Raw genomic sequence first — 23,182 nt, forward strand, 5'->3', positions numbered from 1 at the left:
TTGGTTAAAATTTTCAAAGGAAATTTTCCATAGGCATTTCTAGACATCTAGAATGCAAAATTTCAACCCAAAGTTACTTCAGCAAATGAAAAGTGGAACTTGAGTAACACCAGACAATCCTGCCAACATTCCTGTAACCTATAATACCTGCCATTACTTTTAATTAATATAAAATAAGCAAAACCCCCTTCATATTCTGATTGTTTTGTTTGTGGCAGAACAGTGGAGACACCTCATTTTGATTTGGTCACTGAAGCACTGTACACCCATCTGAGCAATATCTCCTTATCTAAAACTCTTCTGTAGCTGTACAGGTGAAATATGAATTTTAATATTATTGTGCCAGTAGGTGATCAGAAAGCTTCCAAAATGTATGTAGAGAATATGAGCAGGATCATATTCTGCACAGACACATATTAATGCAATTTCATAGAAACACTGAACTGTTCACACATCTCTGATTAGACAAGGAAAAAGCTGAGAGCCCCAGGAGTGTGACTGGACAGAACTCTGCTGTTTCTCTGCTGTTTGCTCCTCCTGAAGTCTGCAGTCTACACAAAACCTTCAGAGAACCACAGGACTTAATTTCTGCAAAGTATAAACTGTTTTATACCAACTGCACTCCCATCACACTGTAACTCTCCATTGCTATTCCTGATTTTTAAGGTGCTTCCCACTGAGGATGTGTTTGTCCACTGAGAAGTAACACCACAGGGTTTTAGTGTTTCTGAGCACCAATTTCTGATCATCAAGTTCTGTTCAAGAACAGGAGGGAAACTCTCTTGGTTTATTTTCCACCCTGAGCATTCATAAATCTCCCAGGTATCTTTGTTTGCAGAGGGATGTGAGCAGTCAGGGCAGAGCTCTGCATGTGCAGTTGTGAATACTTTTGAATACTTTTGATGTGGGAACAAAAACACCATGAGAAGATCTTGCTGGCAATGAAACATCACAATTTAGAATATGATTAAATGCAATCAAAATAACAAGCATGGAGAAAAAGAAAATGTTATTTGCTTATCCCATAAGAATAAACTAGAATATCTGTGAACTAGGAAATGTTTCCTCAAGGACAACAACAAATTACTGTGGAAAACTTCAGTCCTTATCCTAACTTAACCCTCACATTACAGCTAAGTAATACTAAGATATTTTCAGGTTAACCTAGAATTCTTTTAAACTGAATATCAATTAGAAGAATTCATAGAGATGTTTTTACATATCACAGAAATAAAAACCTGCAAAAGTCATATCAGATTTACATCTGTCCTCTGCTGCAAGGATGGTTTTTATTTAAAAGTAGAACTCTTTCTAGTATTCATTAATCAAGCCCTTATTAGCCTTCTCTTGCATATCCTAGGTTTTTCTAACTTACAAAGACACTTTACAAAAGTCTATATAAAAGGTAAAAGGGGAAAATTACCTTTATTTTATATCTCAAGCTATTCTGTAACAGCACAAGATGCAAACTTAGTTTCTTTATTTAAAGAGTCACAGTGAAGCTGAACAGATATAGACTACAAAGAGCTTTCAAAAGGTGAGAGATTAAAAAGGAGAATTTCAAATTTGTTTTTCTGAAAACTTGGTTTTCAATTACAGCCAAGTCATCTCTTTCCTAGCAGCTTGAAATTTAAATTAGAAGCAGAGGACAGAGTTTCACGTTTTTATATTAATTTCTGAGCAGACTGGTAATTTCATAAATGCTGTTGGTAATTTAAGCAAACTAAAATAAATGCTGAATCCAGGTGCTCAGCTAAAGGACTGTAATTCCCTGAAGCCCAAAGAACAACTGGTATTAATCCCAACCCTTCACACTTGAAGAGAAAACGGAACAGGTTTGATCAATTATCTGTACACACACGAGGAGAGGTGAAGGCAGACAGCAGAAGTGCCATTAAATTGGATCCTCACAGCTCTTTTCTGGATTATACATCCCTGTTTGGAATTTCCAGAGTTTGACTTCAAGTCTTAGGCAAAATTCCCTCCTTCTTCCATCTAGCCACACAGATAATTCCACTGCATGCTCCAGTTTATTTCTGTGAATTTTGGCTCACCACACTGGTTCTGTACTTACTGTAGTGTAGGTCCTAAAATGCTTTGAGCCTTTTGGAACTGAAAAAAAAATTATGTAAAAATCCTCATCAAATAAAGTCATTATTTAGGAATTACTGGTATTGCAGTGAGAAAAATCAGTGGTTTACATTGAGTTTAGCCATAATTTGGAGCACAATCTTTGGAAATGTAACTTTGCAACACAACAGGAAAATAGCTGCAAGCTCATTAACAAAGTTAATTGCTGTAAGAAGTGCTGTGTTTGCACTCCCCTCTGCCCTAAGAGCTGCTTTCTTCTCATTCGCAGAAGCAGCACCACTCAAAGCCACTTTTATCATCATTTAAGAAGTTTGTTTTACAGACAAGTGTGAAAATTGCCACCATGCAATCAAGCTTATTTCTAAATGCCCAGCCCAGCAAATCCCACCCCCTCCTGCACCTCAGCTGTGCCATTCCCTCCCAGTGGGACTCTGACTCGTGCCTGGGATTTTGGACTTGTGGCTGCAAGATAAACACCACCAAGCTCAGCCTTTGATTCAGCATCTGCAAAGCCCAGCTCATGTAACCAGCTTCTTTCTCACAATGAAAATCAGATTATTTGGAGCACAAACAGCTTCCTCCAGCTCCCCTGTGTAAGGTGTGGCAGCACGAGCAACTGCACACTGGTTCCATTTCCTCCATGCCTCAAAGAGGTTTTATACTCACTGAATGTTTCCTTAGAGCTTTCAAACTGAAGTGAAAAGTTTTTCGCTGCTGCTTCTCTCATAACATTTAAAATACTTTGATAAAAATCTTTCTGCCCTATATTACACCCATTCTTTCCAAGAAACTCTGCATTAGAAATATTTTCAGTATTTTGAGTATCTGCTTCTATGCAAAAATAGAGTTTATCCAAGTTTTAATTTTTGATCCAATTAGACATGTTTATTTTTATTATTACAAATGCTGGAGAGTGGCATATACCTGTACCTCGATTAAACTATGCAATATATACAATAAATGCAATAGGCTTCTTGTTCCAACTGGAAACTTGCTGAAATGCAATATTAATATTGCTTATATAATTATATATTATCTATTATATATTGATATATATTTATATTAATATTACTTGTGTAGGAAGCAGTACCATGAACAATGAATAACAGAAATTTCTGGCTCATAGCAAAGGACTGTGGCAGTTCAGAAAAAAGTTAAACTCTTATGAGGGCAGAAGATCATCACAATCCTTTCTGCTACCACAGCAATGAGGTAATTTGCTTTCTAGACAGACAATTACTTTTTTAATGTATTAAAGATAACTTAGAGCTCATTTAGCTTTTTATTTAATTGCAATCAGCATTGGTGTCTCTGGAAAAAATACAAAAGAATTTATCCTTTATGGCAGCAAGAAACAGTAATGGGAAGAACAGTAAAAGCACAAAATAGGGGATTTATCTTAAGTACCAACAAATTTATCTTAAGTACTTACACTAAAAGGCAACACAAGTAAATTTTAAAAACAAAAACGGCTTAAAATGAGCTCTGTGGGGAAGAAATGGCCAAATACAGAATCAGTCTGTGGCCCTACAGTGCTGCTTCATCTACTGCTTCACCAAAAGCCTCCAGCATCTGCCAGTCCTGTCTACATGGTTTCAGACAGGAATAAAAATAGCATTACAGGTCTGTGTTTAGGCACCTGAATCTCTCTTCTGTAAAACTCTACCACTTCACACAATTAGGAGTGGAGGAATGAATTGTACCTAAATAACATTAGCAGAATGAATGTCACTGACATGTTCTTTATGCCATTGCATTGAAAATATCTTCAGGAGTTAGGGAACTACAAAGCCAGAACAACAGGATTATAATACAACTAAAGCAGTGCAAATGGCAACAGTGAAAATAACTCTGAGGTTCTTCAGGTCACAGCACCTTGGAAATAAAAATCCAATGAGCACATTCAGTAAATTCAGAGTTCTGCTCATGTTCAGAGGAAGTGGGCAGGATTTCTACACACATTACTTAGAAGCACCTCCAGTCACTGTCCTGTGAGGTACAGAACTGTCCTGTGAGGTGAAAAAAGAAAATGTCAGTGCCATGTCTGTGGGACATGCAAAAGCCCAGCGCTCTGTACCCAGTCAGACGTGTCAGAACTTGTTCCAACACTCACCAGTGGTTTGAAATGCAATATTCAGGTGGAGATGTTACTTAGTTTCATCATTTTGGAGTTTTATGTTTTGCCTTGCACATGGAAGTGGAAAAGGAAGCGGGTGAGAGGAAACAAAGTTTAAATGAGTCGGCAATAATTAAAAGCAAGGCGTTTTCTGCAGATGTGCTTTTGAGTTTTTAATCACGACAACTTCCTTTACCACAAACAATCTTCCTTATTCAGGAGGCAGCCTATGGGTCAGAACCCACCCGTTGTACTCAAGAGGAAATGAGGATGAAAAAATAATTGGTCTTCAATTTTATCCCAATATTTTCCACTCTTCTTTTAAAAAAAAGAGGAAATTAACAAAGACAGCCAAAAGCATAAACTCTCCACAAGGCAGAAGGCACTGGATGTCCAAACAGGAGTTTGGAGGAGTTCTTCATATAATGTGCCTTCTCTTAAGGAACTTTATTACTGAAACAGGTATTGAAAAAAAAGAGGCATTTTAGCATGAAAAAAAAAAAATCCATGGCTTTTCTGTACAAAAGAAATACAACTTTCAAAGGTTATACAAAGTACAGAACTTGATTCTACATTCTGAGGAAGAATGTGCAGTGTTCTGTTTCATTTTAGAAATATGACAGAATGATGTAAACCTCCTTGAAGAGAATGTCATTAAGTACTTAGTGATGCTGTAATTAGAAAAATCACAACATCTGATCCTAGATAAAGTTCAGTGAAAAGAAAGATTATCCAAATAACAAGTAAAACAGGGAGGATTATCTCAAGGGCACAACACCTTTTTCCCCAATATGCATCTTTATGAGAACCCACAGATGGAAAATCCTAAAATAAAAAGCTAAGAAGAGTTATTTTTTCTTATAAATAAATTGTATCAACTAACACTTATAAGAGTTATTTAATAAGAGTTGCCTTATCTTGAATGTTTAAGAGCAGCTTTAGTTAATGGAGCCCACATCTTTTGTCTTAAGGAAAGGTAGATGTCACCTCTGCTGTCTCCAAACCCTACTGCAATTATTTTTATTGTAGTAATTTTATGCAGTAATTTCCTTTAAGAAAGATTTTGTGATCATTATTTAATGCAATTAAAAAGGAAAAATACATTAAAGAAATATTTTATGTGGTTCAAATCTTCCCAAAAGTATATACTGCAGGAAGAAGGTTGTAAAATGTGTTTCCTCTCCCCGTCATTTCCAAGGGAGGAAATTGTTCTTCAAAACATGACACCTGTGAGGTAATTTGCATTAGGTGTAAATACACAAAATACACCCTGGTGTATTTAAAACATGCTTGAGAAATTATAGAATATGTTGATATTGCTGACTCCCCAAAGAAGCCTTTAGGTCAGACGAATATCCATTTCCACAGATGCCTCTATCTTGGAGCAATCCATATTTCAGAACACCTGTTATACATTCTACTTGACCCTAGTCTGAGTCCAAAGTCCACAAAAGGATGTTACATGTTTATTTTCAGCACATAACAAGAGAGTAATCAAAAATCAAGGAAGTCTGAATTTTCTTTAGTGAATTTATGTTAAAAATAAGAAGTCACTGTGTAATCAGAATGAGCCCAGCTGAGCATCACAACACAGGAAGATTTCAAAAGATGTTGTCAAACGTGTGAATCCATGAAGTTTGAATGTGACATTTTGGGGAAAACTTCAACTAAATATCACTGAAGAGACACCAACTTCTTTTCTCTGTAGCTTCACAAAGTCTGATTGGATTGCAATAGTTATCACCCCAGCAGAATGTCTGAACACCAGGAGGAGGGAATCTTGATTTTCAAACATTTTATGCTTCAGACACAGTTTTAAAATTGAAATACATTACAGCCAGACTTCCATGAATATCAAACTCCAGTAATCACAATCATTTGATGGTGTTATTGGCATGTGGAGGCCATTTTAAACACACATTTAATTACAAAGTCGTGTCAGTTGGGCTGTTTCCCAGTTGGGCTATTTGATTAAATGTAGAACAGACCTAGGCTGACATCGTGACTTTGAAAACTCTGTGGTTTTCTTCAGAAATACCAAATTAAAATAAATCTTTAAGGAAGCTGCCTAATAAAAAGCAAAGACACAGCTGAATTCCAGCAGATCTGGATGATGCACATGGAAAGGCCCAATTACCAAAATTATAAGAATAATACTCTCACATGGTCAAAGAAAGAATTTTCATATTCTCCAGTGCAAAAAAAGAAAAGAAATAATATTTTTTCCTCTAAACATACTGCAATGTCACCACTTCTGACAAAACATTCACACAATTGCTGCTTTAGTTTCTACTTTCCAAACCAAGACAGAAGATTATTGAAAATAATAAATTATTTCTCTATTATATATGATCGATAACATTAACAAATAATAAATTGATAAACCATAAATTACTTATATATTATATAATTATTATTTATATATACTTATAAATTACTTTTAAAAGCCTCTAATGACAATTTCCTGAAGTGAAATCTATAAATGTTTTTATAAGTATCTATATTGGGTAGCCTTTATTAAAAATGATATTTTCCACATGCTGAAGAAGAATGTACAAGACTTGGTAGTTTGCTAATAGTTTGCAGTAAAAAGGAACTGAATATAAAAAAAAAAATCTGCTGACTAGAATAATTGAAACTAGTTCATGAAAATATTCCTCTGGACATTAAAAAAAAATCAACTGATGGTGGACAATCAACAGCTGCATGTAATCACCTCAGGAACATAATCTCATTTTCCCTTCTGTCTGTACCAGAGACAGACCAGAGCCTCTTCAGATCTACTCAGCCCCTTTAGTGGAGCAAATTCCTGCTAGCAGGTTTATGCAAACAAATTGGATTTGTCATCCAAGACATGACAGTACTCAATTAATGTCTCTTCAATAGCTGTTGGATGAATTAATTCTTACATTAAAATTAACCTCTACAGGCAGTGCTCGCTGGGACAAGCCCGGGCAGCTCACACTGATCTGTCTCAAACGTGCAGAGCAAGGGAGGCACAAGGAGAGCGCTGAAAATTAACTAAGGAGAAAAAAAGATTATTTAAGTTCTATGCAAAGAAGATTTTAATCGACTTCACATCCAAAATAAAGCACTTATCAAAGGAAATCTGCTAAGCTATGTGCCACAAGAGGAGGACAAAGCATTTAAGGGGAGATGGTAAAACCTGGACTTCAGAATTAAAGACACAGAATGAGAGAAGGTCACCAACAACCTCGCTGAACAAGGATGCAAATAAATAGAGGTACAGAACTGAATGGAAATGGAGGACAGAGAGGCAACATTCAGCATGATGCAGCTCTGCTTTATGGCAGTTCAATAAAACCTCACATGCACTCACTGTCTTTTCACACCACAAAATTACAGAATCAAGTGGATCTGATGATTTTGGCCACAAGAAAAGAATGATATGACTCAAACCAGTGCTCTCTGTAAGCAGAGCACTCTCTAAGGGAGGGAGGAAAAAACAGCCTTGCTACTTTCCAACACGTGGCAGAAAGGTGTGACAGGTCCCAACAAGCAGAACAGCACAGGGCACAGTGACATGAAAAAAAAAAAGTATTAAATCTTGACTTTCAGAACTAAAAAATGTATGTTTCCAGACCAAAAGGAAAAAAAATCTTCTTAACTTCTAAATGTGGTTAATTTGTGAAGTTCAGGAGTGGGAGGGAAACAGCCAATCCCTTTGGCTAGAGCTGTGCCCTAAAGGAAGGAGCAGCTCAGCTCTCATTCATCTGCTGATTTCTCCAATTCCCTGGATTGTGCAATTTTTGTTTCAGCTCTCCCAGGGCAGGTGAACAGGTCTGTGAGCCACCAGCTCACAATGCCAGCCAGGAATTGTTCAGGTTCGCTCGATCCCATCAACCATCTCAGAGTCACATTAACCATCAAAGATATGCAGAATTCAGGAATTGGTTAACAGGCAGATAATCAACAGATAAAAATGGCTTTAGGCACTGCTGCTCTTGATCTAAAGCCAAGCTACAGAATATGCCAAAAATCTGCTTTAGAGATGCAAAATAGTGAGAATTGCTCATTGAAGAAATGCAAATGTATATTCATGTTCTCTCACATGCCCAGGTATCCTACCTGTTTGAGACAGAGGACTGCAATTTCACAACAAATAGAAAGGTGTTCATTGTGACACTGCCACTGAGTCACCTCCTACTGAGCCAGAGAAAACAAAAGGAAATAATGTTCTTTATTTCTATTGCCCTCATTCTCACTCCAGCTGTTTTCTCACTGAGGTAGGGGACAGTGAGGAAAAGTTTAGTTATTTTATAAGCTCTTAAATGTTACTCAGTGTCTCCAAGATCATTCCCAGTGATTCTCCTTCAGCATGCCCAGAGCAGGGCCTGCTGGAAGCATCCAGCAACAAGGCAAGCAGGGAGCAGATCCAGCTGACATCCCCTCTCTCCTTGAAACAAAAAGCTTTGGGATTTCTCAGAGCACTGTTGAAATTAAATAACAGAATTAATGAGAGGCAGAGTGAAAAACTGCATAGTGTGTGCGGTTTGGGAAATAATTTCCTGGGCTACTACAAACTTAGAAAGTTGCTCTGTAGAACACTAGTAGGTACATTAGGTTGGAGCTCCAGAAGAACACAGAATAAGATAGGAAGGCATGATTTTTTTCAGAATTAAGGGAAATAGAAGCTTGAATTTTCCTATTAATTAGCTGCCAACAAAGCATACATGTTTTGTGGTTGGTAAATAAGCAACATGTGGCTTATCCTGGATAAATGGGACAGATGCAGCTTCTAGGGATAAACAAAACCAGTGTGATGTCCCTGAGCTTCACAACTGCTCAAACTAGGGATTTGCACTGAGCCTGATATTTCTTAAGCAGAATTTAAGAATTTGTAGTATAAATACACCAAGTCTCAAAAACTTGTGTCTTCTGAGAGTGTCTATTTACAGAATTCATGCGAGAGGGACTTAGAGATGATGTAGAATAGTCACCAGAGGACAAGGTGACAGCAGTTGTTCTTCAAGAAAAAGCACAGTGCGTTAGTGATTTGTATTTTGAGATCCAAAATCCTCCACTCTGAACATTTCCAAGGACAGAACAGTTCCACCCTACACGCATTATTTTTAAAAAGTGTCCCAGATAAGAGCAGCTTAAGAGAATAGAAATTAAGTTGCTCTTTAAAGCACAATTAAGGAGTCTGTGATCCAGGAAATGAGACACAAAGGCTGCTGCTGTTACCTCAGTGTTACCTGAACCTGGGGCAAGCTTCTTGCTTTTTCAGAGATGGAGACACGGGTTTCTTTAAAGAATAATTTGTTGGGAAGATCCCAGAGGCATCTGATATCTTTGGTTCTGCTGTTTAGTAACCAGACTTCAAATCAGAGTAAGGCAATTTGCATTTAAGAGTAACAGAAAAGAGGAAGAACCTCAGGGATTAATTAGGACCTGGGAGATTTCTCTTGGTGGGCAAAGTTGGACACTTTTCCTACCTGTAGATCAATAATAACAAAAACAGCAGACTGAAGCCTACAATATCAGGGCCCACTGGGAGCACTGGTCTTCAAATCTGACTGCCAGTAACCATCAGCAGGACTAGGATTAGGAATAAAATTTCTGAAAGTATATTGAGACTGCATAAAGTCAAAAATCCAGGTCAGGAGAAGTTGCAAAACAGTGGAAAGTGCAAGTCTGCAAATTAGAATTTCAGGAACAAACCAAAAAAGCTTACTGCTTCACAGGCATTTCTCAACCTTCTGCTTTTTGTTTTAATTTTTTTTTTCTTTTTTTTTTTTTTGCCCCTCCACCTTCTCTGGTTTATCAGACTGATTGAAGCCAAGCCAGAACTTCAAACACAGAACAAAACTTCATTCAAACATCGCCAAACATCTTCCAAGGCCAGAAAATTGAATGACATGATTATTCTGAGGACAGCAGAGAGATCATTCTTTTAAGAACAGAAGTCCACCCTGCCACTGCTCAGTAGATTTGCGACCAGGCCAACTTTTCTCAAAGTTGTGTCAGAACTGTTGAGGGGCTCTGGACCAAACTGATCTATTTGCTCACCAGAAACAGCTGGCTATGTTCCCCTTTCTCCTTCAGATCTTTGAATTAGAGTTCTGTAAGATCCAGCAGGTTACACCTCACACAGGCACCCCACACATTTTCTGTACCTGTGACATGGAAGATGTGCTGGCTCTGGTGGAAATGGAGTTCATCTGCCCATGCCAGCCCTCCAGGGCTGTGTGCTGGTAACACAGCAGTGCTCTGAGCCCTGATCCCAAGGCTCTCTCCAACATTCCCCCTCTCCACAAGGCTGGGTGTGGGCAAGGTCTGCAGTGGCAGTCAGATCCAAACTGAAAAAGGACTGCTCCTTTTTCTTTTAATAAATTACCTTGATCTTGACCTATGAGTTTTTTCCACCTTCTCTTTTTCCCTGTTCTTCTGAGGAGTGACAGAACCCAGCCAAGGCCAGGCCAGCACAAGAACCAAACTGAAAGAGGACACAAATTCACCTGAATTTGGAACATGGCAGGAACAGGTTTGTGTTGCTTAGAACAGATCAGAAAGGCCCTTCAGTCTACTCAGGTCCTCTTTGTTACTTGTTTGATTGTCATTTAATAGTTCATACTGAGGGTTGTTGGGCACTTAAGTATAACAGAATATAAACAAAACAGTTGAAGTACTTCCTAAAAAGACTACAAACTGTTTAGTTGAATTTAGTCTAATTAACAAAGTCTTCATTTACATCTATAGAAGTCATATAAGCAAGAAATATGACAGCTCTTAGCACTAATTTCCATAAAACAAGCATACTGGATCAACTTGCCTTTCTGGTTTTTTTGGCATCTGACTGAATTACATTAACTGATGGATATCAAAACAAAAACAACCTAGGATTTATCATTTTATTGTGTTTGAAATATGAGTTAGGTTAACTGCTACTCAGGTACTATTAAAGCTCCAATTTAATAAATCCCATTGTAAGGATGATCAGATTTCAGAAGAGCCCTAATACAGGTGGTGTGATGAGCAGGTACACATCCCACCATCAAGCAGCAGGTTGTTTGGCAGACATTCCTCAGCCAAAAAAAGTGTCTTTTGTAGTTCAAAAAGTTCAAAAGGTGTTTAGTTGACAAAGAGCAATAATCCTAAAACTGTGTGTTTTGTTCAGATCCCTACAGGAAATACCTTCATGACAGACCGAGTCAATCAACCTTTCCTTCCCAGAAACCTCTGGCATTGAAATAAGTATCACAAGATAAATTGAAATAAGTATCACAAGAGAAAATGTCAGAGATGTGGAAACAATAAGGCTGACTTTGCTGACAAAACAAACTCAGTTTTCAAGTTTATAAAGGAATATCTTTGTCAGTAGTATTGACAAATTAGTTAACTGCCATAGCTATTTATATAATTAATGGCCAAGTTATTATATATATATATTATCTTTGAATAAGTAGAACATATGCACAAACTCTCTCTAAAGAACACTGCCCCTAATCACAGAAAATCATATAAAACCAAAATCATATAGATCAGAGAAAAACTCTCTCACAGAATATTCCTGACAGTTTATTTCACAGGAATAAAAATGGAATTCTAATAATGTTTCATTTTACAGGCAGACATAGAGAGAAACATCAGCTGAACTGCAGGCAGTTCATCAGTGGTAACAACCCACACATTCCCTATGGTTTACAGTTCCTTAATTATTAAAAGCAGATAAACCATAGCTGTAGCCAACCCTTTGCAGCTTTTCACATGACTTAGAAAGGCTACATAAAAAAGGCATTCTCCTTTAGATTACAGACATTAGCCAAACCTATATACTTATTTGCTAAAGAGTATCACTGTTGTAATGAGATCTGGTTTTCTGAAGAGAGAAAATAAAGGGAAGAAAAGAAGTTTAATCAAAGCTCCCATTCAGTGCAAGGATTAAAAATAAAGGAAGAGAATACACTGGTTATTGCTTTGCCTCCCCCAGCCCCACTGTGAAATTTTCATATCCTTTTAAAGATGTATCCGGAACTCTGTCAAAGAAAAACCCAGAAATACACACAAGAAAAAAGTACTCACACTGTTTGGGTGTTGAATGGCAACTTCGTGCTGCAGCCTAACCCGCTGTGGCATCATCACATCATCCTGGAATAAATAGCACACTGTTACTGAACATAAAAAGGGTCACAGAACACTACTGACACACACTAGAATATGTTGCTAAATGAACATCATTTTACTGGCTTGCAGTCAGAAATGCAAATGGAACAGATATGAAGAGACTTCACATTTTTTGTGGATTAAGCTGCTGGAGCTGGAAGTGATGGAAACTACTACGTGACAATGGTGCTGTGATCTCAACACACATCCACTTCACATTTATTTCTCAAGAAACTCTCCAAGTCTTTCACAACTCCCCCAGCAGCACTGGCAGTGTGAGGACAAGGAACGACCCTCAGTTAAAGCCACGAGATCTGAGAGTAGCAATGCGAGGAAATGTTCTCTGCAATCCGGCTGTACCTTCTTCCACTGAAAATGAAAAGCCTTTGGTCTCTAGATCTAAAAATATGTCATATTTCATGGGCACAAAAACAAGTACTTGTGAAATGAGAAAATTCTAAGGAAAAGGAAAAAAGGGAAGTACCCACACTCACAGAACGCATTAGCGTTGACACTGGCTTTAGAACACACCACCTGGATTGAAATTTTGTGTTAGTACTTCTTCCACTTGCAGCATAAAGATCTGCTCTACTTACATACAAAAAAGATGGGTTGTTTTGTGAAAAGTCAGTAATTTTGCTATCCTGCCTTGAACTGTTAGGAGTGATTCCTTTCAAAATTATATTATTTCCTGTTCAAAATTAAATCCTTTCTAGACAGTGATTTTACAGTTTATAGAAAATATAGCACAATTTTTCTTCCCTAAATTTAGGCCTCTGAGGTTTCTACCTATATTGTTTTCCATGTTGGTGCCATATTTCCCCCCTTTTAAAGAATCAGTCTTTTTGAGATTCTGGTTAAAGCTAACACAGCCTATTTCTTCTCAGAGTATTTCCAATAAACTTAATCAGGCAAACATAACTCAAAGGAGCCCTGAATTCCTACAGACACCCTTTTAACAGTTCCTCACACTGAAATAATTCTGATTTTCCTATTATTTCCTCTCCTCAATATTGAATTTCCAACCACTTTCACATTAAAACTTCCCTTCAAGTCAACAGAAACAAAAAATATATTAGTGTTTAAATATCTACAGCTTGAAGAGTTGAATGACCTTGCTATAAAGGCGCCCCTATAGTTTTATCAAAACATGCATGATAAAAAAGGTTTCAGAAGTAGGTCCAACTATTTAATACAATTCAAGGTTAAAGATAAAACAAAATAATAATAAAACTGACTCCTATCACACATAAGTTTATAAAAGATGGGAGGACTACGTTGTCAAAAGCATTTTTCTGTATTTTGCATTTAGGATATGTTTAGTAATGAACATGACAGCTGTTCCTGATTTTCAAAGCCAATAGAGCAAAAAAAACTCTTCTGATTTCCCATGACTTCAAAACTACAATAATATTATTTACCACCTCATCCACTTTATCAACAGAGCACCAGAATTCCAGTATCAAGCAAGTCTTCCCATAAAACCTTTACCCTACTTCCCACAAGAAGAACCATAATCCTATTTCTTTACTCCAAATACGGAGCTGATTTTTGTAAATTAAAACCTGCTTTTCATATAAGCAATAGCAGATATATTTTAACTGAACTGTGTTCACTCCTTTACAAGTTGCTAAGGATCCTTAGATGTTTTCTTGGTAAATATCCAAGGGAAGGGAGGAAAAAAGGGAAAAAGGGGGAAGAAAAGGGAAAAAAGGGAAAAAGGGGAAAAAAGGGGGGAAAAGGGATAAAAAAGGGGAAAATCCACCAAAAAGCCAGGAATTTAAATGCTCAGAACAATGCTACCCTCATCTTTTAGAAGAGACATTTGCTCTTGTGCTAAAAGATCTCACTGTTCACGATCCCCACAACAGAGAGAACTCTCACATTCTCAAAGATGAAAAATAATATACTTGATTTAAAAAGGTTAAATCAGCATGGAAAGCATTCAAACCAAATCAAAATAACCTATGCACCACAGAGGTCGATGTCATGCTTTCACAACCACCCAGTTTGACAGCAATGGCCCCGTTCCCCTAAGAAAACACTGGCTCAGTTGGATGCTGCTGGCAAAACTCACAGATCTGGGGCTTAGGCTATCAGAGAGCATCAGTATTCTGTAAACTCCAGCTAAAGAGGGGGCACTAGAACCACAAAAAACTTCTAAATGCCTCTTTTTATTAATACAGCTTTGTTCTCTAATGCTGGAAAACTCTATGAACTCTTACCCTGGATGACCTTTATTTATTTTAATAATTCTGTCTCATTTTTTATTAGCAGCTTTACACACACACTGCACTGCTGGATGGTTCTGTGATACCTTCTGAGTTCATGGGAAAAGAAAGAAAGATGGGGGGAAAAGGAATATAATAGTTGAGGACATAATCTCAAATACTATAATAAAGAGTAATATAATAATGCTATATATAGTATTATATGTGTAATACTAATGAGTAATATAATAATGAGCACAAAATAGAAATCACACCCCAGACCAAAATGAGATACAACCATCATTCAGCTTCTTTGGATTCAGGCTGATACCAGAAAAGTAACTGCAAAATCCAACTTTGACACATTCCTCACTATGGGTGCCTGGAAAGGTAACCATGCATTTATAAATGCATTTATAGTGAAATAACCTTAGGATGGATTTAGCATTGGTATTTAAAAACCAAAATAAATCTGAATGAGTAAAACCAAAGCGATTGTACCACAAATTAAGAGCACCTTAAAAAATGATGGAATTTTAACAACTGTAGTATTAAACAACAATTTTACCCAACAGTACATGATGAACCACAAATTTTCTATCAAAGCTGTTGCACTTATGATATTGAACTCAGCAAATGTGTTGCCAGACTTCAGTTTCTACAGGCAGAGTTTGATCATCTTTTTTTCTTTTTTTTTTGGTTTAACACTGAGAACAAAACCTCAGTAATCAGGCAAACACTTTCCAAATTATTTTTCACTCATTTCAGACAGGAAAAAAAAAAGCCTATACAAAAAAAGGGAAGTATATTTAGTTTGTTTCTGTTTCCTAGGTGAGAGTAGGGAAGATAACAATAGCAGCAGTGACTTACATTGAAAAAGAATTTTAAGAAAACAGAAGTTTACAATAAAATCCAGTTTTCTCTGTTCACATGGAAGTCTCTAATGGTTGTCCCCTAGCAGATATACAGGATGAAGAGAAATTTCTTCCATGGAAAGAATAGACAAAAGAAAAGAAGTTCAAAATAAATGTTAAATAAATGCATGCCTTTCCTAATCATCTACTTGGAATACAAAAGCTGGCCTCTTCAGCCAGGCTGTGTGGATCACATTGGGCTCCACAGTGGTAACTTCATCATTTTCCCTTAAAAATTGGTGCTTCTGCACTCGAGAAAGTAAAACAAATATACAGTTCAGTGCACAATACACATCTACTTTTTGCAACCAAGGGCAAGTTCACAGAAAACAAAACATTGTAGCTCAGTATTGAGGAGCTTTCTTAAGCTGACATTACAGACTCAGCATCTCATTTTGGACTTTTCCAAAGTCCTTCATATTTGGCTTCTCAAAATGAAAAAAAAAAAACGGATTGAGAGCTGATACACTCCACTCCCATAACAACAGCACCTTCTTCCCATTACAGCTATTGAATTCAAAATACAACCAGCAGCAACAGCGGGAGGAATGCTTCACTCACTGAGCAACAATATGGCATCTCCAAAATCTTTCAATTCATCAAATGGTCCGTTCATTTATCCTGCACCTGCTCAGACTAGAGGGAAAATCTTTCTTTGCTGTTGTTCAGTTCAGCTCCTCAAAGCAGGAAAGTGAAATGCCTGGGACCTCCAAAAACTGGCCTGTCAACAGCTCTGCTGAAGGAAATACCCAGATCCCAGGCAATTCTCCAGGGGCTGGCGTTTGAACAGCCCCACACTATCAAACTCATTGGAGCCAGTCACACAAATGGCACCCACAAATCACCTGGGACTAATCATCTGTCAGTACTTGCAAGACTGTAAGAAAAAAATGCTACTTTTCTGTTTCTACTCCCAAATTAAACTGAGAAAGAAGGGGACAACAAATAAAACATTTCAAATTTAAGAAGCTGACTGCATTGAGCACCTCTTTTTTTTGAGGATAGCAACAAACAGGTCTACATGGAAAGATCTATGTGGTGCTCTTATGAGCCTGACAATCTTTTTAATGGAATCTTTTAATTAAGCATCACTATTAGTTGGTCAGGAATCATTTGCTGTAGAAGCAGCTCCCACCTCAGTGCATTTATTCAACAAATGCAGACACATATCTTGCTTTTCTGTGCTCACTGGAGATCACCTTTGATTATTTTGTCACAGTTAAATCACTGAAAAAAATTATGTGTCTGCAGCCAAGTGAGGCAGGCAACTCACAAGGTGTTCAGCAGCAAAGTCAGTAAACCCAGAAAAGCTTCACCAGTGATTCCAAATGCCCTCTTTAACTGCTGACTAGATGAAGACACATGTAGGGAGAGGTTATGGCAACCAGATTCTGAAGGTTTGCTTATTTAACTTTTCATACCAGACAGAGGCATTTAATCTGGTTTTAATACAAGCACATCTTTACAAAACAATGATAGGGATGATGCCTTCAAGCACTCGTATTTTGACTTTTTGGGGCTCATTGGTGCTTAGGAAACATGGACAACTCTTCTGGTAATGGAGTTCACCACTACATCCACACCTGCTATTTGTGTAACAGCTTATTTCAGTTTTTAAATCAGAGGATAAGATCCCAAGGAACAGTACGTTAAACAACAGAAAGGAAATACATGGACTCTGATCACATCTTCACTTCCTAAGAAACACAGACTAATTTGAAAGAAAGGAGGAATATTTCAAAAGTTTATTAGTGCCTCTAATGTATAATGGCAGCTCAGAGGAAATCCATGCTTCCAAACCCAGGAAGTTACAGAGGTTGGAAAAACAATCTGTTTATAACTGAGTGTGCCTGACACATCTGGCTAGAGAAGGTCCAACCACCTTCCTCCAAGGCCTTTAGCAACACCCCCTCAGCGAGGTGGGTTTGGACCTGAACCTCAACGAACACATGCAATTTGAAATTAAGCAATTATGCATACAGCAATAAAGAATTACAATCTTAAATCATGCAAATCAATCTCCCAAATCAAAAGACACAGGTCAGCAGCTGCCAATTCCATCACAGGAATGACAAATCTGCTGTGGTTCACCCTCATTTTTGGTGAATAAAACTTACCTGTGTCCCCATGGCATTTTTGACTATTAGCAAGCAGTGACACTGTGGCAAAATGGTTTAAAGTCATGTTTTTGAACTGCCTGAGAATCTCTGAAATTGTGATACATTGCCAACAGAGCCTTTCAAAAGATTAAAACAGGCACGTTAAGTTCTCAAGTGATTATAACTTGAGACACTGCAGGTCAAAAAAGGACACATTTTTATGTGTCTTTTTTAAAAGAAAGGAACTCTCCAACAACACACTGAATAAAGCTGAAATAATTGGAAACTACACAGATTATTAAGATGAAATGAAAGCACGATCCTTTTTAAAGAAATACAGTTTCAGACAAGTAGAGGCATGTTTATGTGCATGTCAATGAAAACAGCAGTTCAAAGAAGAATTTTTGGTGTAAGACTTCTGCTGTGCTGCAAGTGGGTAAATGCTTCTAACAAAGATAGCACCACCCCAGAGAAGTGACAAACTACAGCTACAGTACAATGAAACTGGCAGATAAAGTCATAACTGCAGACAATTTGAAGAAGAAAAGTTATCAGTGAAATATATTGTAAATGTTATATATGAAAAAATTGTTACTTGTTTTCCCAGAGGGGAAAAAATGCCTCAGTAGCTTGATGGTGAAATCTGTAACAACAACCACAGTAAAAAACTCCACAATAGCTGTTAGTCCAACAGCTGCCACTTCATACTAGAAAAGGCTGATCAAATTCTGACAGTTCTGAGACCTGTAACCTTTTTTTTCCACATTTCTTCCCAGTTTGTTGTCCTCAGAAATCTGTGTTGAGAGACATAACAGGAGCAGCTTGGCTCCAGCTGGAATGGCAAGCAGAAACAGTCTTGCTGGAGCCAGCATTTCCAAAGATGCTCCCAAATATGCTCATCCACTCATTTCACTCCACCGAAAAAACAAAGAATGCACAAAAAGCCAGGAATGCATTTCTCCACCTATTTGCAATGTGCACAAACAGCCCCAGCTCCATTCTTCTCCACAACCACCTGTAGCAAACCTGAAATTGGGCTGCACTTCTGAAGGTCAATTCCTTGGCATTACTGCAGCACATTCCAACAGGCTGATATCAACATTCCTTCCTAGAGAGCTGGATACTGGACTGGTGACTGAAATGAAGAAGGTAGGTGCTGTGTGGAAGCAGAGCTGTTAAACAGCTGGCAACATCTGGGTCCCAGCTACTATCACACAACATTTACTAACTACAGCCAAAACACTGAGCAATTTTTGGACTTGTAGCAGTTTCCACATCCATTTTATTTGCTCTGATCCGTTTTCAGCCAAACATGGTAGGCACAAGGGGAGACAGTAGAAAATACATTTAAGTAATGCCCGGTGTTTAATATTTCTTTTGTAACAAGGTTAGGCTTCTGGTAGTCCAGAATGCCTCTGATTTGAAGAAGCGATAGAAATGCATGGAACAGAAAATCTTGGTGACTTCTCCTAAGCTTATCCACACTATAAACCATAAAATCCTCAACTCACTTCAAGTAATTCTTGATAATATTAAATGTAAACTTCTGCTAATGACAATATTGCAGAAATGCAGTATCATTACCAGTCATATCCCTTAATAATTGCAATTTGCTTCCCCGACATTTTGTTTTCCTGCAATAGTCAGCCAACAGAAACAACACAGCAGCAGGAAGATTTTAATATATGGTAAACTGAGAATTCTGAAGAATCACTATGAAAATATGAATTAACTTCATTTGGAGAATTTGATTTTCTAGTTTACTGCTAGTGATTGTCAAACAACTACATCTGTCTGGATGGAAAAGAAACACTAACCCATAAATTACTTCAGTATATCATGCTATACATATTTGAGACAGAAGATATGAAGCTTCATGGGACAAGAGTAGATTAATTTCTCATTCATGTACTTCTGGACTCAGATAACTCCAGCCAGCTCAAGAACACACATTCTTCATCCTACAGACTCCCTGGAATGCCCTGTGCAATGTAATGCAAGCCTAGGATACCCAAACTTTGCAAATCATAAATAAATTCCCTTGGTTTTTGATTTTTTTTTTCATTTTAGATACGTAAACAGCCTCGCTGACTAACAATATATTACAAAAATCACAACATTTTAACATATGAACAAAAAAAAAATTCTTCCATCAAGTTGATAAGGCAGGTGGGGTTTGCAAACTGAAGGATTTCCCTAATTAAAACCTGAGAATGGCTGTGGAGTTCACACACCTGCTCTCACAACACTTTTTAACAAGCACAGACAATCGTAATATTCAGTTGAATTGTAGCTGAAAACCAACCCTGTCAGCAGCCAGTTCATCCTGTACTACCCTAACCCATAGCTCAGTTCCAATTCAGAGGGGAAAAAAAAAATCAGTCTTCAGGTGAAATTACAGGAGATCAGTGAGCCTTGAAGGTCCTGCTCCTCCTGCCTGCTCCCAGCACACGGCCCCACTCCTGTGCTCAGCTGGGCACCTCTCTGAAACCATTCCTGCATATTCAGCTGCACCAAGAGAGATCTTTATCTGGGGGTTACCGAGCTCAATGGCTTCACAGAAGATATCCAACAAAGGACAGGAAAAAAAAAATTCAACTTGGAAGGTGAGACTTCTCCTATTTTACATTAAAAAGCCGGTAGATTAGCTCTTAGTTTCTCATCAATACAATTTTCTGAAGAATGTGGGAAAGAAATATCCTCAAAACACCTAAACACCAACCTTGCCCAGCCCTGTTCATAGCAGCTTGTGAAATCTGATATAATCAAAGAATGATGTAAGGCTTTCTACAGGCTGGAATACAACTTTACAGCCGTAAATAGCAACCAGCACATTAAACAAACTCCTTTAAGCAGGTTGTCTTACAGCAAATCAGCAACTCCATTAAAAAGGAAAGGATTATATTGACAAAACCAAGTTAGACAAAAAGCATTAACTTACTGAATCCAGAAAGCAGAGATAGGTTCCTGAGCTCTGAATTACTGCTTGATTTTTAGCAAATCCAACTGTTGAGAAAGCAAAGATAAAAATATGGAGGAGTTTTTACTGTTGCATCTTTTTAAATCTTAATAAAGTGAGGAACAAACTAAAGAAAATGCAAAAATCAGTATCACATAAAGTACCAGATTTTTCCATATTTAAAGAAGTTAATTTGTGAATATTGAAATAGGAGGCCTATGTCAGTCATGCTCTCTGAGTGACTACCAGAATTCTACAATCAAGTAGAATAAGAGTACTTCTGCCAGCCCTCCCCAAAGATATAATATGTAATGTGTATCTTGAAAAGGGCAGGCTTTATATCCAGAATCACAGAAAGCTTTGGGCTGGAAGGGACCTTTAAAGGTCCTCTAGGCCAACCCCTTGCAAAGAGCAGATGCTGGAAACCCTTGGCTGTACATACATTCATCTTTCAAGCCCTAAAAATACCAGCAAATCATAAAAGAGGCAGGGAAGGACCAGAAACTGCTGTTTTTCCCATCAGGGATCTCAGAGGGACTCAGAAATGTCTGTTCTTTGGTGCTTGTTAAGTAACAAGTTTGCAAATACAAAAACTTCACGTGCCATTTGTGTAAAGGGGATGCAGCGAGGAGCCAAAGCAAGCTGATTTATAGATACACACACAGAGCACAAAGGTGATTTATTTATACCACAACATGTTGTATCCTCAATGGAGACCACACTGAAATGCCACTTCAGGAAAACGACAACACTGGCACCCAGGGTGTCTCAGTTTCTCACCTCCTGACACTTGGTGAATTTTTTTACCAACTCGTTCATTTCAGGAAGAAATGAATGAACCAAAGAAGACAATTTTTTTGTCAGTTTAATTTCTGAAGCAGATGACTGTTCTGGAGGATCAAACAAATGGCAGAAGCAGAAAAATAGGAAGGAGCAGGAATCCAGAGCTGAAGGTAAGGATGGGATGACTGCAACCACTGGAATACACCCACAAGGTGGGAATGCTTACCTGGGATCATTTCTGCAGGTAGACAAGGTGAACCTAAGAACATTCTGACCTCTGAATTCTTGCCCAGCATTCTAAGAAAAGCCCACACTATATCCAGTGTTAGTCTGAAAAATGCTGCATGGATTCCACTCGGTCTCATATTAACACTTAAGCTTCCTTTGGAGTATGAATGGAACCAAGTCAGGGAATCCAGCAAGATCACCCTGACCTGCAAAATAAACACAGTGAAGACATGCAATACTGTAGGGTTTTTACTCTTCAGGGGAAAAACTGGAAATGCAAAGCCAAAAAATCTCGCCATGAAGTGGAGCAGAATAATTTTAAATAATATTATCCACAAAGTTTCTGACTTTGCATTTGAAAAAAAGCAGAGCTCTGTAATTCTCTTATCCTTTTACGTGCTACAAATTTAAGTATGCTCAGGAAACAGATTTAACTGGGCTCAAAGGTTCCCTTAGTTGTAATGCACGTGCTCCTTGGCTATTTTGCTGAGCTGTCCAAGTACAGAAAAAGACTTATGACTGCATTTCTTACTGCCTCAAGGAACATTATGTCAACTACCACCAGAACAGGACTAATAAAGGCTCTTCCTCATAACTGTGTTACTTTTTCTCATGTACTTTAATCCTCACCTCAACTTCTCTTCACTGTGGGTTTTTTGGATTTATTATTTTACAGGATGTTTACATACTGCCTTTTACAGACCTATGAATATGGAATCTCATCTACACAGTAACTCTCAGTCTCCTTCCTACTGGCAGTAAAAAAGCAGCTGGCAGGGACAGGAGCTGCCACAGCAGCAGAGCTGGGTCCTGGCACCAGCACTTTGAGTGGCAAACAACTGATGCAAGTCAGCAGGCCTGGGCACGCCAAAGCAGCAGCCCCAGTCCTTCACTTACCCCTAGTAAAGCAGGAGATAAAAGAACAGCACAGAAATTATGGCAGAATTAAATTTGCCCAACTTTAAACACTTCAGTACTATCAGAAGCCACAGCAGCTGTAAAGCAGCCTGGACTTACATTTCAGTGCTGTATTAACACACCCAAATATTTCAACAACCTTCAATGGATAATAATGAATTACAAGGAACCAAAAATGTAAGAAAAGAGTGAAGGAGGCTTCAAGGCAACTAGAAGATGGCAATTATATTACTCTATGAACTTCCTGAAGTATTTCAGATTTCATTTTCAAATAAACCACTTTAAATAAAATCCCGGAATATCTAGTATTTGTTATGAGAACAAGTTGGAAAATATTTCTTGCTATGTTTAAGACAGAAACATCCTGAAGTTTTTCATATACCAGATATCTTTTAGAGGAAAGAGAGAGAAGAAAATACACATATTTTTTTAAATTATTAAGAAGATAAATGTAACTCCTCATAGAAGAAACTAGGTATTAAAAATTCTTTCACCACAACAAATTCTGTGTTTGGCATGAGTAAAAAAAATTCTTTAATATTACTCTACTGAACAAAATGAAATGTTTGTGCCAGGTCTCTGAGTTTTGTAAGGCCTGCTTACTTGGTGAAAAGAGCCTGTTGCCATGGTTACAGCCGTAAAAACTTAAGCCTCAGTGAGATATTAACATTCCTTACTCTTGGAAAGAAAAAGGTTTCCTTTTTTTAGGCAAGTGACCCTTTCTTTTTTCCAAGGTT

At 37.7% G+C, this 23,182-nt stretch overlaps 1 protein-coding gene across 1 annotated transcript in view; it reads right to left on the reverse strand.

The window, feature by feature from the left end:
- Positions 1-23,182, reverse strand: part of LOC121349241 (UDP-GlcNAc:betaGal beta-1,3-N-acetylglucosaminyltransferase-like protein 1) — a 28,893-nt gene that overhangs the window by 386 nt on the left and 5,325 nt on the right. Inside the window, exons 4-5 of the mRNA XM_041459481.1 lie at positions 20,499-20,563; positions 12,254-12,319 (exon numbers count right to left, since the gene is read on the reverse strand). Coding sequence (XP_041315415.1) covers positions 12,254-12,319; positions 20,499-20,563 — 131 coding nt within the window. The remainder of the gene's footprint in view (positions 1-12,253; positions 12,320-20,498; positions 20,564-23,182) is intronic.

This window comes from Pyrgilauda ruficollis, unplaced genomic scaffold, assembly GCF_017590135.1.
Source record: "Pyrgilauda ruficollis isolate IOZ18807 unplaced genomic scaffold, ASM1759013v1 scaffold136, whole genome shotgun sequence".
NCBI lineage: Eukaryota > Metazoa > Chordata > Aves > Passeriformes > Passeridae > Pyrgilauda > Pyrgilauda ruficollis.